At 29.1% G+C, this 17,852-nt stretch overlaps 3 protein-coding genes across 5 annotated transcripts; 1 reads left to right on the forward strand and 2 right to left on the reverse strand.

The window, feature by feature from the left end:
- Positions 1–220: 220 nt before the first annotated feature.
- Pgrp-s3 (peptidoglycan recognition protein S3) lies at positions 221–1,554 on the reverse strand. Its single transcript, XM_076377491.1, has 4 exons — positions 1,403–1,554; positions 745–952; positions 504–622; positions 221–405 (listed from the first exon to the last, which is right to left on the reverse strand). Exons 1-4 carry the CDS (start codon positions 1,455–1,457, stop codon positions 221–223), a joined length of 567 nt encoding a protein of 188 aa, XP_076233606.1. The 5' UTR covers positions 1,458–1,554.
- Positions 1,555–2,884: 1,330 nt separating this feature from the next.
- Ubc2 (ubiquitin conjugating enzyme 2) lies at positions 2,885–6,019 on the forward strand. 3 transcript variants are annotated; one of them, XM_076377494.1, is made up of 7 exons: positions 2,885–3,009; positions 4,216–4,300; positions 4,428–4,562; positions 4,637–4,687; positions 5,059–5,191; positions 5,319–5,466; positions 5,650–6,019. In XM_076377494.1, exons 3-7 carry the CDS (start codon positions 4,432–4,434, stop codon positions 5,745–5,747), a joined length of 561 nt encoding a protein of 186 aa, XP_076233609.1. In that variant the 5' UTR covers positions 2,885–3,009; positions 4,216–4,300; positions 4,428–4,431; the 3' UTR covers positions 5,748–6,019. The 3 variants fall into 3 exon arrangements, with proteins under 3 accessions (XP_076233609.1, XP_076233608.1, XP_076233607.1); XM_076377493.1 differs by having other exon boundaries at positions 2,896–3,119; positions 4,398–4,562; XM_076377492.1 differs by having other exon boundaries at positions 2,896–3,119.
- Positions 6,020–11,171: 5,152 nt separating this feature from the next.
- On the reverse strand, positions 11,172–17,601 carry LOC143178705 (CD63 antigen). Its single transcript, XM_076377490.1, has 6 exons — positions 17,395–17,601; positions 14,790–14,978; positions 14,420–14,590; positions 13,892–14,113; positions 13,637–13,698; positions 11,172–11,750 (listed from the first exon to the last, which is right to left on the reverse strand). The coding sequence occupies exons 1-6, from the start codon at positions 17,455–17,457 to the stop codon at positions 11,732–11,734; spliced, it is 726 nt and encodes a 241-aa protein (XP_076233605.1). The 5' UTR covers positions 17,458–17,601; the 3' UTR covers positions 11,172–11,731.
- Between the last annotated feature and the right edge of the window lie 251 nt (positions 17,602–17,852).

Consider the following 17,852-nt stretch of genomic DNA (forward strand, 5'->3'; position numbering starts at 1 on the left):
ATAGAAATAATATAGGAAAAAGTATAATTTTCATAAAGTATATTTCTCTTGTAAATTGATCTCATTTATTGAAATTCATAATTTGAGTACTAAAACTATGTAATATAAACTACTTTCATTTGAACTTTTTAAACATAATTTCTTAATTGGTATATGTCTCATATATATATGTTTTCAAATAGCTCAAATTAAAATTATCATGACAACATTATCAATGCAGTTAAGGATTGGAAACCCACTCAGGCCAGTTTTGAATTTGCTCGTAAAGCTCAAAGCCAGGACTTGCAGTGCTACCAACTTGTCTAGCTCCTATTACACGAACATTATCTCTAAGTATTCCTTGTGATTTGCCACAAAGTATTAATTTGTGTGCCGCTTCTAGCATTTTATCGCTAGCAGTTTTCTCTACAATTAAAAACAAGATCATGAATTACATGATTAAAAAAGAAAATATATACCATTAACAAAGACACATAAAAAGTATCAAAAATATTATCACATGCCTTGATAATTTCCTATAAAGGCAATTCCAACTGATTTTTTATTATATCCATAAGTGTGAGCTCCTTCTTTATTCCAGCCAGTACCTTCATACACATTACCATCACCGCCAATCAGAAACCTGTTAATTTAATAAATAATAAGAGTTAATTATTGTTACAATTAAATATGTATGGAAATTATATGAATTTTTTTAAATATATGAATATAAATCATTAACAGGTCATAAGAAAAAATACTCAAGAGTAACCAATGTCAGTCCATCCAAAGTCATTTACATGATAAGAATAAATATTTTCAACTCTGGCAACACATTGAGCCTTTGTATTACATTCTGGACTGGTAGTGTGATGAATTATAACATAAGGAATTGGAATAATCAAGTAATTGACATTGGTTGATTGTGTACCACGTCTCCAATGAACAAATTTTGGACAATTTTGATCCTCATCTATAAAATATAAAAGTATTCAATTTTTTTGTGTCCTAATTCAATAGAATAGTGAATTCTAAATGTAAAAGTACCATGATATTTAGGTATTTATCTTAAAATATATAATTTCTCAGATATATGATTTTATTCATCTATAAGTTTCTATATGAAACATGTTTAGAAATTCTTAGTTCACACATTTAACATATTTCAATTGATGCAACATTTAACTTTAATTTAAAGAAAAATGATTTCATATGAAAATTAATAATTTCTCTTTTAAAAATACAACATTATATTTTGTTTTATTTCTAATTAAAAGGATTTTCTTCTGTTCTTAGCATTTTGTAGATTAAAAAAAATACCATTAAAACTGTTCAAATTTAATATTTATCATTAATAAATCATTTAAGGATAATTATTATTTAAATATTTTGATTATATTTTTCAATACTTAAGAAAACTTACCTGCTATAGTAGCATGAAGAAAGAGGAAGATAATCGATAATATTTTCCAATACATTTCCTCGAAACTAAAATAATATGCACTTACAAGAGACTACTTTATTGCCCTGATTCGTATTTATTAAAAAATGAAATAATCTATACAACAGCGACCACTTGCGATCGTAAGATCAAAAGATCGTGTACTTCTGACCAACCTTGAACTTTTCATTTATTTTTTCTACTTCTTGCTTTTCTATACTATTTTAGGAAGAGGAAACGAAATCGGATAAAATTTCAAGTTCCATAGAACGAATATCACAATGAAAAAAAATTAATAAAAGCTAATTCTATCAGGAAATCAAGTATTTAACGATTATTTTTAATTTCACTTATATAGTTTCATGTATTATTTTTTAGGTCGCTTTTTTTAATATATCTTATGTATAACGTAATCGCACTTGTTTGGTAAAGTAGTATTCTACTCGTTAAAATTAAATAATTGATTGAGCAATTGTTTTTTTTTACGCGTAAAATAATAATGATACCTATAATTGACCTAAGGAAATTTTGAATATTTTAAAACGCATATCTTTATACGCAGTGTACAAATAATTCGCGTGAAATATATATTGGCAGATAAGAAAGAAATGTTATTCAAAAAAATTGGTACTATATGTTCCTAAATCATCGAAAGTAACATAGTGCATTTGTTGTTATAGTGTTGTATGAATGTTGTTTTTATTAAATTAGGAGGTAGATTCAAAACCATTTATTTGTTTATGAACAATTTAAACACGTATATATTACTAAAAGTGATGATACTATAATAGAAGAATTTTATCCAACTTCGAGAAGAAAAAGTTTGTCCCGCATAGCACACGATGTCTTGAAGACGCCTATTTTATGTCCATTTTATGCCTGAACATCTTACGACATAATTTGGACGTCTCAAAGGCGCCTTTTAGATATTCTTACGACTTTACTGGATATCCTTAAGACGTCTTTAAGACGTCCCTGTGGTACCTAGGCATAAGAAATACCACAAAACCTGTTAAGACCTTTTTGCTCCAGTATTTCTGCCCGCCGATGCATCCTTAAAAATCCAGAATCCTTTAATCATTAGTTTAGCGTACAAGTAAGTCACCTTTAATGCATTATTATTGCAAACAGGAGGCATATCAGTCACTCTGTCATAGGGCATTTTCTGCTTCAATCTCGATCCTCTACAACTTTATACTCTAAAATATTTCCGCGCATATTCTTCACACCCCGTATAGCCACGAAAATTCCAACTGCGTATACGAAAAATTGAATTTCAAATTTGCCGCTCATTTGCGATTCAGAGCACCACGAATGCCAATACACCCCGACGAACCCTAGGAAAAGAGAAAACCATGTGGCAATATATTCCTAAATAATCGAAAGAACGGTATATCCATCTAGGAGCGTCGGCTACCGATGTCCGCCGCGGCGGCGATAGAGTCAACATCCGGCGACGCAGAGATGCGCACGTTTCGGCGCTCGCCGAGGGAAAAAGGACGCCGCGATCGTGACTTCGGAACATGAGAGCGACGATGAAGCCCGCCAGCCTGCAGAGCAGCAGCTAAGGAGCACGCTCGCTTCTAACAGTACGTCTGAGAGGGGATTCGGCCGGTTTATTCAGGATTAGCGTAGGGTCGGTCCTCGCTCTAAAAGTTCGTCCTGAAACGATCGAGAAGCTACCCTATCTATCAACGAGGTAACACACCTCTTCCTCTCGATCACAAATGGTTCTGTGATCGTCTTTTTCAAACAGAAATTGTTGATGACCGGTGCTCGATCTCTCGTTAGCCGATTACTGGACCCCCGCGTTTCTTAGGGGTAATACGTTTCACGAATTTAACGTGCGAACTGATTAACGAATTAATAAATGTATTACCACTTGTTCTTTTGTAAAGGTCGATATATTTTTATAGATTTTGATAATTCCTGGCTGATTCTTCGATATTTCTTTAGGGTATTAGGGTTTTAGAGACTTCTGGGTTTGATGGGTTTGATTGGATCAAGGGTCGGTATTAATTTCGCTTATTTGAAATTGTTTTTATTTTGTAATTTCTGTTGTGTGAATTGTAGTGTGTCTTCTTTTTGCTAAGTTTAGTTTGTTGTTACTATAGTTTGGGGAAATAATTGTCAGTTTGATGGGTTGTAAGAGAGATTTTGTGTTAAATCTCTGATTTATGAACTGAGATGTTACTTTTATAAATTAGAGCCTTGGTAAGTAGTTTGTGGTAGAGGATAACCTTCTTGATAACTAAATAAACATTAACTTCATCACATATAATGTTTTAAAGATAATGTTTCATGTACTTAAATAATATGCTGTAACTTTGCTCATGTTTGTAGAGACTTTAACTGTTCGAATAATGTGAACAGATATAATGAACCATGATATAATTGTACATAGTATATCCTGTGATCATTAAGAATTAGGTAGCTATTAATAAGTATTAATAAGACATCACAACAATTGTTCAGCATTAAATGACAATCTTATACTATATGTACAAATAGAAAACAAAGAGGAATATGTGAATTATGTTTTTAACAATTATATAAATTGTGATAGATGAATATTAGTTATATTTGATAATTTTGAGAATAAGGTAAATCAATATTAATATCAATATTTCATAAGGCATAAATAGGAAAAAGAATAATAATGAGTTATTCCCTAACAATAGAACGATTAATTGACTTTAACTTAATTTCTTTATGTTTTCTTTCATAATGTTATTTTTTCTTGTCATTTCATAAAATGTTAGATCAAGAAATTATTTATTCACTATTTGTTACAGATCAACTACCACTACCTCTAAAAACAATTTTTGTTCCTATACCTCGCCCTAGAGGGTTCTCAACGTCCACAGTTTAGGACACGAGGTATGTTTAATTGTCTTAAATTTGTATATTTTCTAATATTGGTCCTAAACAGTGACAATAAAAATGTATAATTTCTTTTTCATTATATTTTCTATAGGAATTTATTCTGTGACTTACGCTATTCCAGAGCCATGTCATCGGGCGCAGGTTCAAGTGGAGCTGGACGGGGGCGTGGTTCATCACTGGCAGATAATAAGCCAGAGAGCAAAGAAGCGAAGCCAAATCCAAAGATGTCAAAAGCTTTAGGAACATCTGCCAAAAGGTAATACATTTATATACCAAAATTAAACAGTTTAATATAGAGACTTAATGACTTAAGTAATCTTATTGTTCTAGGATACAGAAAGAGTTGGCAGAAATCACATTAGATCCACCGCCAAATTGCAGGTTTGCATCCTTTTCCTTACTTTTATGAGAACATTTTATTCATCAGTTATTTATAATATTTATTCTTATTTAATTTCTCGTTGTACTAATTTGTTTGGTACAAAAATAAGATTCAACAGGAATTTTTGGAAGAAATTAAGATATATTGTACAGCACATGATTTGACAGAGGATGGAAAAATAAATCTGACATAAATTATTAAATTAAATTCATTAAAAAAGATCATTTTATTAATTGAATTATAGGGAAATAAGTCAAATCACAAAAAACGAAAACATAAATTTAAAAAAAAAATTTGTTTCGATCATTTTCATAATTACCAGCACACATGTAACATCGTGAAATTCACAATGTTATTATTTTTTTTATAGTGCAGGACCTAAGGGAGATAATTTATACGAATGGGTGTCAACTATACTTGGACCTCCAGGTTCAGTTTATGAAGGAGGAGTATTCTTCTTAGACATACATTTTTCTCCGGAATATCCCTTTAAACCTCCGAAGGTAGGTTAATAACTTAATAACTTACTTTTCTATTTGTCATTTATACTGTTAGAACTTTCTATCGTTTATATACGTTATTGTTTGCACCTTTAAATAATTAATTAATTTTGAATGTCTCGTTTTGTAGGTCACATTCCGAACTCGCATCTATCATTGTAACATAAACAGTCAAGGCGTAATTTGTCTGGATATATTAAAGGACAATTGGTCGCCTGCGCTCACCATTTCTAAGGTTCTATTATCCATTTGTTCACTTCTAACAGATTGCAATCCAGGTAAAATATAAAATTCATTCTTTCAAACAAATAATCAGTATACTGATGTCAAAATATAGTTTATAATTTAATACAATTTCAATTTTATTCATTATAATATTAACGTTGTCATTTTTATATAGCAAATAACGTCCATAACATCGAAAAAGGGGTTAAATAAATTTATCATATTACGTGTTTTAGCGGATCCCTTAGTGGGAAGTATAGCAACACAGTATCTACAAAATAGAGAAGAGCACGATCGTATAGCACGGCTTTGGACTAAGCGTTATGCCACATGAACGACTTTCCTAAAGCAGCTGCCCTTCTCATTCCTTCGAAACGAAGAACGGCCACGTAAAAGGAGCCCATTCAATTATACCAAAATTCTGATTATTCGAATTGACCAATTATTTTTAATAAATTGATCAAGATATACTTGCGTTCCTTCGATAAATGTTACATCTTAAACTGTTTTTATTTAATTTGGTTTCAGTTAGGAAATGTTTTTATTGATCCACAGAATTGGTTAATGAAGAACTTTAATGAATTGAAAAATATTTGTTTCTTTGATCTGCAACATATAATACTTACGATGTGTATAATCACATTCATGAAACATGAATAAATGTATAAACATTCATAAAAATGAATGTATAAACATTCGATTGATCTGCCAATTATTGTAAGTACGTATAAGTCAATCAGTGATTATTTTTCAAAGAGGTTCAACATGATAATAATTGTAAATTTGATGAAATTAGTATTATTAGAAGTATTGAATTACAAAAGTAACTAAATGATTTCTTTTTATATCAAATGTAATTCTATAATTTGATGGACATGCTCATTCGAATAATCATAATTTTGGTTCTCTGCACCTTCGAGAAATTTATTGTATGTACATGTATATCGATCGAAGGATCGCTTTAAATGAAAGACTCCTCAAGATCGTCGATTCGATCAATGTGATGTGCTTTTATATCGAGTATGTAAATGTGCCTAAGATGAATGAATGTGCGTGCATGTGTAATCAGTACTCTCTCTTTTTCACCCTGTAACTCTTGAGATAAATTTTACATTTTCCAGAATTTATTGCTATATATTACACGTAATTAGCTTAATGGAACCATCATATCTCACTGAATTTGTTTCGTTACAGATTTTCTATGATTATCCTTGTGTCATCCAGAAAAGGTGGCTAAAGGAGGAAAGTTCTAAAGTATAGACTATACAATGAATCAAAATTTAAATTAAGGTATTTAAAATCTTACAGTGGTGTCGCAAATTTTTTTAATAGATGAATTGCCCGATCATTGCACATATTACACATCGATCATTTTTGTTAGTAACGTGTACAGTCTGAAAGAAGGTAATATACTTTATTTAAGATCTAATTATATGCTAAACTTTTATGTGAGAATATTGCAAAAAGGATAAACACTGCCTAAACATATTTACATAATAATTAGATTTGAATGTCTGTAGAATGTCTTCCAAAGGAAAAGAAATAGAAGTAGTTAATTTCTCAGATTTTTTAAGCGATCAAAATAATCAGACTGTATAATGTTAATGTCAATTATTTCAATAATTGTACTGAGAGAACTTTATTTCTTACAATTTTTTGAAATGTGTGACTCGAGAGCGAAGGGTGAAAGTGAGGGGCTCTTCTTCCCTTTCTTTGTCCTCTGTTTGTTTTGTTCATCAGCTCGTTTTAAGATTTTGCGATGAGATAGTATTTAAAAGGTACTTCATTGGCGGTACCAGATAATATTGATAGGCTAGGCAATATTATGAATACAAATAATCTGACTTGTAATTAGGCTGGTAGTTATCATAAGGGGCCCCGTCGAATTTTCACTTTTCTATAATGCTGCGCAACTTTTTCATAAAATGCAAATTGAAAAATTTATTTATAAAATACTGTTTGTTTAGTTGAAATTACTTTCAATTAAATCCCATTGCATTCTACCATGAAAAAGAGAAAAACTCGAATGTTTCATAAATATCATTTACGAGTGAATCTTAATCTGTTCGACAAAAATATATAAATACATTTATTGAATACTAATGATAATGATCGAATAAATTACTTTTCGATTGACTATTGTGACACTTAGTATTAACTACACGAGTGATCATTGTAATTATTTAGATCTAAGCACTCAATTAATTTCGCAAAACTGGTATATTTGTTATTTGAAATCTTTAAAAACTGTGTTAATCGGGCCCATAAAATTTAAATCACTGTAACTGTAAATAAATATAATTTTCTGTATATTAATGAAAAATGGTACATCATGGTTTTCATCAAATCTATGAATTACATTACGAAACTTATTAGGCAAAAAGTATTCAAAGAACGTTGATTATTTTCTAGAATGACTTGATTAGAGAAATCGAAGTTTGATAAAAGTTTATTGTACTAAATTGTATTGTGTTAAAAGTAATTCATTATTTACATGATTTTATCAGTTTGCAAGATATTGATAATGGTTCCTTTTAGTACATAAATTTGCAGAAAAAAGTGACCGTTAATATATGTATTATTACATTGCAAACGGAATTAATAACGATAGCAGTTTAAGAACCACGCAAAATTGGACACTAAGGATCTATTTTAATTAATGAATTAGTTGTACAGTACGTGACGCGCAAAGAATTTTAGTTTTTTATTCAATTACTGTCGTTGAAATTCTTGTAAATATATTCTGTGAAGTTTTTGAAAAATGATCTACAAATTTTTTGGACCCCTAAAACTGTACATAAATCGCACGTAGAATCTGCTCTTTTGTAATTAAACGTACAGAAAAAGGAAAAACATTTCTAATTCAGAGCATTTGTTCTAAAGCATTCTGTAAAGGAAATTGTTTAAACGATCCTTTGAAGTAAGTGAAGTTTGAAATTTTCTGTTAAATATTAGTAAGTTAAACGAATCAAACATTTCATGATTAAGATTTATTTAAGAAATTATTCAATTACTGTTTAAATATTTGAAAAAATCATTCTTATACATTTTATAGTTATATTATGAAAAAAAGATCGTTTAAATGAATTCCTCTTTTATCCTTTTTTGTAAATTCATTCCTTTCAAAAATTCATTTCATCAACAAATAGTTGTATGACACAGTACAAGAGAGCATCCTATATGATTAATGAATGTTAGTCTGCTATTCCTATAAGAACGAAATAAAAGAAAAAGCTGATCGTAATAAAATCGTCATTGTTTTTTCTTAATATCCATATAAGTTATTGTATTTCCATTTCCTTTAAATTTAAATTTGTTAATCTTTTTAGTATTTCAAAATACAACTTAAAAATCTCTATATTCGTGCAAACTTAATGAAACCGATGATTATATTCATTTCAAAATAATTACACATAATATTCACTTAATATACTTTATTAATATAGATAAAAGCTATACGAACAAGATGTGCTACAGTGGTCAGCTCCTAAAGAACGTTAATAATATATTGATTAATTAATTAAATTACAAGTAGAAAAATATCGTAAGCGACTAAATGTCACAAAAAACAATTGTTTCGTTTCTCATTTAATACTGATTCTGTTTCTCATTTTTCTTACATATGTTATCATCAGTCTTCCTTTTTTTTGTTATCAGCCGATTATTAGACATAACATTCGATTATAATTTCTTTGCTTTCGTCACATTCAGCCTTAATTATAATTTTCTTTCGCGGAATTATATTAAATTAATATTGATCGGATCTCTCTTATCATTAAATGAGAATGTCATAAAATGTATAAAAATTTTATGATTTAACAATGTGTAAAATCTAATGTAATCTAAAATTAAATACGTATACATAAAAATTAATTCAACACACACACATGCTATATGTGTACAAGTTATACGACTTAAGGCTACAGGTTTAATATATTACTACAATATAAGTTTAAAGAGACAGTAAAATAGTCGTAGCAATTAAACAAATGATACATTTCAAAAAAATCAAGAATAAATAAAATCATAAAAAAATGTCTGATGTTTACAAAATTTGAACATAAAAAAATGCTAGTATTAAATGCCAAAGTCATTGTTTAATAAAAATTCAAAACGTGAATAACTCAAAAAGGAAGTAATAATAAATGATAAAAGATTGTGACATATTAAATCAGTACAGAGGAAAAAATATTTCCAAGCGTTTGTTTTCGAATAAAATTATCAGTAACTATATCAATTAATTATCTCGACCAATGTTAATGTCAATACATGATAAAGTTAATGAACAGTTTATGTAGACAGATTGCTTAAAATTAGGCACACTTTACTTTTTCGATAGTACCTATCGAGAAACATTCATATTTATAATTTTCTCTTGCAATTTTGAATTACCTCAAAATTATTGAAACCTCGCTTATCCTTTCGCAAAACATTTGATTGTCCCCCTAAACTGGTTATAATTTGCTTATAAGTAACGAGCACAGTGAATTATAACAGCTTCCTTAAATTATTTACCACATTGATTAATGATTTATATTTTTGAAATCAGTTTAGTAATGTTTTTCTTATTATGAATACTAGGTATTGTTTATTATGTCTAATTTATCAATTATTCGTGTATGACGAGTGAAAAACTAAGTAAGTAACAATATAATTATTAAATGAATTATGCAAATTTATGAATATGTAAGAAAAAAAAATTACAAACGATTTATGACTCATAAATAAAACGTATAGTATTTTTAAGTTTCAATTTGAGGAATTACCATAACCAGCAGAAAGATTCATTACTGTTTTCTTTGAACAATTTCAATTATTTTCCATTTAATTAAACAATTAACGATTTTTAATGTGACAACGCTTATTTGTTTGTAAAATATACGAGATTTCAAACGAGGAAAAAAATGGTTGTAATTGCGATTGCAATAATTACAATAAAATTCGTTAAATCGACGCAATGCCATGAAGTCGTAATTTTATGTTTTTGGAAGCTGTTTTGCGTGAATAATAACGATAATCTGTCGTCGCAAAATAGTCGATCTTTCGTGCCAATCGATTTTTCGTTGATTTTTAAAAGTTCCTCCTTTTTAAACCAAAATTAGAGTAATTTTGGTCCCAACTTAGAAGTAGAACATTTTGCTAAATTCTTAATGCAATACCATTGAATATTTATGCATTTTTTACTCTATAACATTGCAAAATATTATAGCAATTTCCCTTCCGATAATATTGTACAAATTGTAATTATAAAAGAGTATGACAAAAAGTACAATTTGTAAAACTGTTAAAAAGTATTCTAAGAAACCTGTCAGTAAAGACTTGTGAATTCTTCTCCACAAGATCATTAATTAACAGGGATATGCATTTTTAAAATTAAAAGCATTTTTGTGGATTGTGTAATTTTTGAAGCTGGATAAAATCATTTTAATATTAATGAATTATTATCACGAATGGAGATGCAATTGACTTTTAAATTTGTAGTAACTATGTTATATCAAGTTAATTTTATTGTACCGACATTTATTATATAAATTACCGTTTTTAATTTATTTGAAAAGTACAAGAGTTTTCAGAAATCGTAATCTCAATTATAACTTTTTGTAGTACAAATATATATTTACACAAGCGTGTTCTATAGTAATGCCATAACAACACCCATTTAAGTTGATCACTATAATACTTTTAATTATTACTATTAATAATAGTATTATCAATATTTAAGTCAAAATATTGTATCAAAAATAAAACATCATAATACTTTGTTGAAGTATTATTTTCATCAAATCTCAAGTTTAATAATTCATAATTCAAAAATAAGATTTTCATCGAATGAAATTATTCAGGATTTATATACTTTATCCAGCTCCATTGCATACCTTGGAAAGGTATTTTATATAACTATAGTAACCAAAATAAAATTGTGAATGTTATGCAAGTCAAAATTCCATGAGGTGACCTTCCTTTCAATAAATCGAGGCACTGAAAGAGTTCTTTAGACTGCGACAAACGCGAAGCCAAAATATAATAATAATCTTTTGATGTTCTTATCAAATATTCTAACTTTACAAGCTTTGATTTCATATAAAGCGCAGTTTAAGAAAAAGAAGTTTGGTTTCAACCATTTGGCAGATAATGGCAGTAAATTGAATTAGATTTTCCAATAGTCTGCTTTCTTCTCAAACTAGACTGCAGATAAGTATTGGTTAATCTGCGGCCAAGCTTTAAGTAAATGGGCTTGCGACGACTCTAGAATTATTTTCTTAATGAATGCACGACGAACAATACTTAGAGTTATAATGCCTCCTAATGGGTGTCAGATCAGTGCGCTGCAGTCTCGCTGGAAGTAGAAATTAATTAAATCACCTGTGACCACAAAGTTTCTGACAGAATACGTTGAGTGTCACAATTGGCAAAGCGAGAAGGTGCACAGTTTACGCTTTCCAAAATAAGGAACCCTAATAATCTTTAACATTACATCATAAATAACATTATAATGTTAAATTAATTACACACTTTTGCATTAGTATTATTATAACCCGGTTCAGTATTTAATGTTTTAGTTTATAACAAAATGATTACGTTCAGAGCATCTGAAACACGCATACAGATTATACAAATAATAATTTATGTAGAACTTTTACAGAGTAATAAATAAAATCTTATATGTATATATATATTTTTTTATAACAATTTGAATATATATGTTTTGTACCATAAAATTTTGTAACCGAATACAAGAAACTATGAAAGAATCTTGATAATACATATTTAATTTTGTATTAATTAAAAAGTTGAAAATTGAATACTTCAAATAATTTAGAGTATAATTAGTTAATTTTTTTAACAGTTAATTCAATGTCCAGATTGTGGAAAGCGTGCATACAAAAATTAAGTTTCTAAAGAATCGGACAGCGTCAGTGTTAATCGAATACAGTTGTTTATTAACTGCATTGAATTGCAACAGTGCAAAAGTCACGTCGTTCCATACAGAACGAACCGTAATGTTTCGTTAACATACAATCGTGCAATCATATAATTATATTGTTAAATTTATTAATTGTAGTATTAATTTATTGTATCAACGCTATGTAAACTTTGTATGAACAATAAAACGCTTTTTTATTTCGTATATAGACCTCCTCGGATCGTTTTTCTGAGGCAATTTAATATTTTTCTTTTCTTTTTCTTTTTTTAAATAAAGTGCATTAATTGAGTGACATAATCATCAAGATAAATTTAAGTAAAAACTAATTTAAAAGGCAGTATAATTATTACAAGTTACTTGTGATATCTTATTGATATTTTAATTAAAAATTACGATTTCTATTATATTTACCTTTGTATGGTATTTTTCTTAAACTCGATTTACAATCTATAAAACAATGGCTCAAAAAATACCATACAAGGTTTTAAAAGTCATGGCAAAAGACTGCTTCGAATATAATTGCAAAGAAGCTTGGGCTGAACAATGAAAGCTAAAAAATACTTGATACTGAAAGCTTAATATTTCCAACACTTATAGTAACTCATTTCATAAGAAATAAAATGAAAACAGATTGAATATTATCATTCAAAATCATGTTTGGCAAAACAAACCTCCAAAGAAGTATGCGATGAGTAACAAAAGAAAAGTTAATATTTATATATTTAACATCGATATTGTAACATAAATATATTACTTTCGGTTTATAGTTCTTGAACCTCCGCGTGCAGTTTATTAACAACGTACAAAAAGTTCTTCCTCCATTAAATAGAATAAAAATGATCAGTCTTAAAACAGTCATATAGACATATTACTGCACAAAAATATTTGTTCTATTTTATATCAAAAGTTTTATCATTAAAAGAAATATGTATATATCCTGAACAGTATTCAAAATGGACGTAATAATCTTAATACTAATAATAGCAGTCATAGTAACAAGAATAGAGATAAAAGTGAAAATGACTCTTCGTACATACATAAAAACACATAACTTACAATTTTATGACAAATAATAAATTTAATTAATTATTCATCATAGAAGTCAATTTCTTATGTTGCCTATTTTTGTGCAGCATGGAAAAAGAATATATCATGTGCAATTTGTGCAATATTCTGTTACTTAAAGAGAAAAATAGAAAAAGTTGACACATAATGTGTGATAGCGAAAGAAAGAGAGCACATTTCGGAGTTTGAGTGCAATTTTTAGGCATTAAAATTGTAGGTATCTGTGTGCTTACACAGTCTCATACTCGCGACGAATTGAATGTGCCAGACAACATGTGAAGATTACTTCAATTAACTGAAACAAAAGCAATTTGATTAAAATCAGTAAACTCTCTATATTAAAACTAGTGACATTATTTGAATGAACAACACTTAATTATTAAACTTTTAGATAATCTCATATTAATAAAATTATCATATTTAATACAAAAGAAAAAAAGATTGAAAAACCGTACAACTACAGACAGATATAAAATGAATAAGATTACCTGAATTATTGTAATGCCAATTCCCACACCACCCAAGATTAATGCATTATGCTCTATAGCATCCTGAAGATTTTTCATACAACCATCATCATGTATATGAATTGAATTTAAGTCACATTTACTTCCTGTTGGTACTTCCTTACAACAGGAGTCTGGTACAGTATTATCAGAGAAACCAACTTGAGCCCAATCATTAACAGAATTCATTCCACAACATTGTAACTGAAATGTGACAATTTATCACATATATGTTTTTATATAAAAAGGTTCTAAAAAATCTCTAAAAATTTCTAAAAAAGGGTTCTAAGATCTAAATTTGTAGAAATTTATTTTAATACAAACATTGTTTAAAGTATGTTATAAACATTTTTAAGAGATTCTTCAATATCAACTTTTTTTTATTAATCTATTCTATAAAAAGTTAGGAATTTAATATAATATTTCATTTATACTTCATGTTTCTAATTGTGCTATATTTTTTCATATTTAGAATTCATTTGATTAAAAAGCACTATTATATGTACTCACATCATGTTGCATAATATCCCATGACCTACGGATATCATCATTGGATAAGTATTCTTCCATAGTACTATTCATTCGATTTTCTACCATTGCATGAACCTTTCCACGCATCATATATCCAGCAATACCAGCACCAAGTTCCAATGCAAAGATTATGAGGAGTAATACTGAGAACTATATTGAGAAGAAAACCACAAAATTTTGAATTTTATTTTTTAACTCTGCATTTAAGAGAAAATTAAAGCATCTTCTATGGGATGTAATAGATGATGGAAATTATGGATGTACATTTGATATTAATTTTACTTTCAATCTTGTTTAAACATTTAAACAAAAAGAAATTATTTTCTCTATTATATAAACTGAGAATTACCGTAATTATCATGCAATGGTTCTCCTTGATAGCTCCGCAACAGCCAAAGTATGAGACAATAAACACAATAGCACCCACTATAATCATTAACACTGGTGCTGCAAAGAACCAACTGTCCATAAAATTATTATAGCCACTGTAGACGACAAGAATTACAGTGCCCACTGCGACAAAGATTATCCCAGTTATCTGCAAACAAAGAAATTTATTACGAATTTTCAAAATGAATAAGATTTTAAAAGTGCAACAATATTTCATACATAATACATAAAACTGTTGTTCATAGTTATATATACTAAATTAATTTTATTTATTACAGCAGAAAAATTAAACTTATTTGTTATCTTTAACAAAGTTATATTATTTTTTAAAGTTTATTATAATAAAAATAATGTATACATGTATTTCATATTAAACTCACATTACATAAACTGTTTTATACGCAATTAAACAAATAAATTATTAATTCAAATCTAAATCAAACTACGTGTAAATAAATGTATAATATTGTGCTATATATTAATAATTTAATGATAGCCACATAATTTCGTTAACATAAATTATCAAATAATATATTTTAATTGTTTACATAATCATTTTAACACTTTCACCGCGGTTAACGCGCCAAGCGTGTAAAGTAGAAAAGAGGTACTATTTATCTGAGTAAGGAATTATTTAAATAAAATGCTTAAAAAATTATTATTTAAGTAATACAATATCTTAGCTGGGTAAAAATCATTTGGGAATATAATCATATATTAGTTTTCTTCGAACTGTTTCATTTTTTGGTTATCAAATAAAATAATCTTTAACTTTATTTAATTTTTCGTTTTTACTAAATCTTCCCTGCAACAATTTCTCAAATGATTTCTAATTCCATTGTGTCAATACTGCCAACTAGATTAGAAATAAAGATTCGCTCAGAATGTCTCGGTTAGATTACATATTATTTCTAAAATAAAATAATAATATTGTTGAAATGATTTATCATTTCAAATTGGTATTGTTTATTGCTCCAATCTGTAAATACAGATGAACTTTATTCAACACGGAATAAAATCACGTTCGCTCAATGAAAAATGTCACACACCTCATACGATACCTACATTTTTTTACCATTATTCCCACTACAAATTGAAGAATAGAAATAAAAAAGGCTGTAAGTGCCATTATTAAAAAAACTGTTCCGTTTTTCATAAGAAGGATGTTTGTATGAAGACCAATAACAGTAAATTATTTTCCTCGCGACTTTAATTTCGAGCACTTCTGTACTTTTCATGAAACTATAAAACATTTTTTAATAAAAATTCGTGTACATGAAATTTAATGAATTACGTTAAAAAACTGGGTAATTAAGGGTAATTAAAAGCTAAACATTCAAAGACAATTCCTATCGAAAAACAATACTAAAACAACGTAAAGATGAAGGAGCAGAAAAGGGCGCGCATATGATTTTCGAAGTTACGCAAAGCGCAGCAGTGTAAAATAATTTATAACGCTGTACATCCATTTTCACAACGAAAGGATTCGACCGTACAGTATACATATATATGTACGTAATTATCTAAGTTATGGAAGAGACTCGTCGTGCACAGACACAACTGTAATCCACAAAAGTATAAACACCTACGCAAACAGAGGAGCAATTCACGTAACCCACATATCGTCCATTTGCTTCAGTAATGACACGATTCAAAAACTGTGACTTTTATAGAAATGCTATGTTATTGTCGTTCACTGCACGAGTCGGCTTTTGTATGTAAACAATAGCTTAAAAATGACAAATTGTGAGTTGTGTCACTGTTCAGCAAATGAGCGACATACCCACACACATGTGCAGAAATAAAAGTAGGTGGAACTGGTAACTGTTTAAAATTTAAGTTAATTCTGTGGAAAGAGGAATGAAACGAAGAAAATAAATTTATGTTAAATGTAATTGTAAGCAAAATATATACAAATATATTCGTTGAAAGAATTCTTTTAAATTCATTAGCGTTTCGAGGTCGATGAATATAATACCTTGTAATTTCAAGCTTCGCATTTTCCTCTATCGAATTAAAAATATTGTAAAATATATTTATTTATAATTCGAAAAAGAAAAACGATATTCAGTAATCTAAAACCATGTTGCATCTAAGAAAATTTCGAGTCAAAGCTATCAACAATATTTTGACTATCAGAAACTTCACATCCTCCAAATAAAATAATGTAATCCATCACAGAACCAAACATGTTCTAATTCTAAGGATATCCAGTTTGCTTCTGGGGTTTCTCTACGCACCCTTAAATGGTAAACTGTAAAGAAATTATTCCTTGTTCAAACTATAGAGTCAAGTCGAAGTCACGTCCATTATGTATATAGAAGAAGACACTCTACAAGTAGCTACAGATCGCAAGTTTGTAGGTGTGTGTGACTGGTCTATTATTTGTTAAAAAATCTGAATCTCTAGGGCCCCTAGGACCTAGAACGTCAGTTCTTCGCTTCGTCAGGGTGAAACGACTTCGCTCGAGGCGTACGAAAAAGGCTAACATCGACGAGGAATAAAAATGAAGGGAGAAGGTATAAGTGTATATGTGATACACGAACACAACGTGAAGTACTCACCGCGAATATCAAGTTGATAATAAACGACATGTATTTGATGCAAGCCATCCCGCCGGACACCATTTTTGACACTCACTGTTTTCACTGTGATCGAGACGAACGAGATCGGGAAGAGAAAGTACGTACACCGACGCGAGAAAGAGAGAAAATGTCTGTTTGAGTCGTTTCTACGATTGCATTCAATTTGTGAGCAACAGCACAGTTCGAACGCTTCGAGGGCTCGCTGAAGAATAGCCGTATTTTCGTCAGTCCACCCAGGCTGACTTGGATGCGTGCGCACCTTCCCCGTAATTTACTCACAGCCGACTATGTGTATCGTAGAACCATGGGGTTCAACAATTTTAACAATTGAAAACCTCGTAACGAGAAAAACGATCCTTGTTGATTTTTGTCTTTTTCTAGGAGAGTGAAAGAAGTCTTGTGGCGTCTTTGATTGAGCCGAGCGTCTGCCAAATTGA

This window comes from Calliopsis andreniformis, chromosome 5, assembly GCF_051401765.1.
Source record: "Calliopsis andreniformis isolate RMS-2024a chromosome 5, iyCalAndr_principal, whole genome shotgun sequence".
Taxonomy (NCBI): Eukaryota; Metazoa; Arthropoda; class Insecta; order Hymenoptera; family Andrenidae; genus Calliopsis; species Calliopsis andreniformis.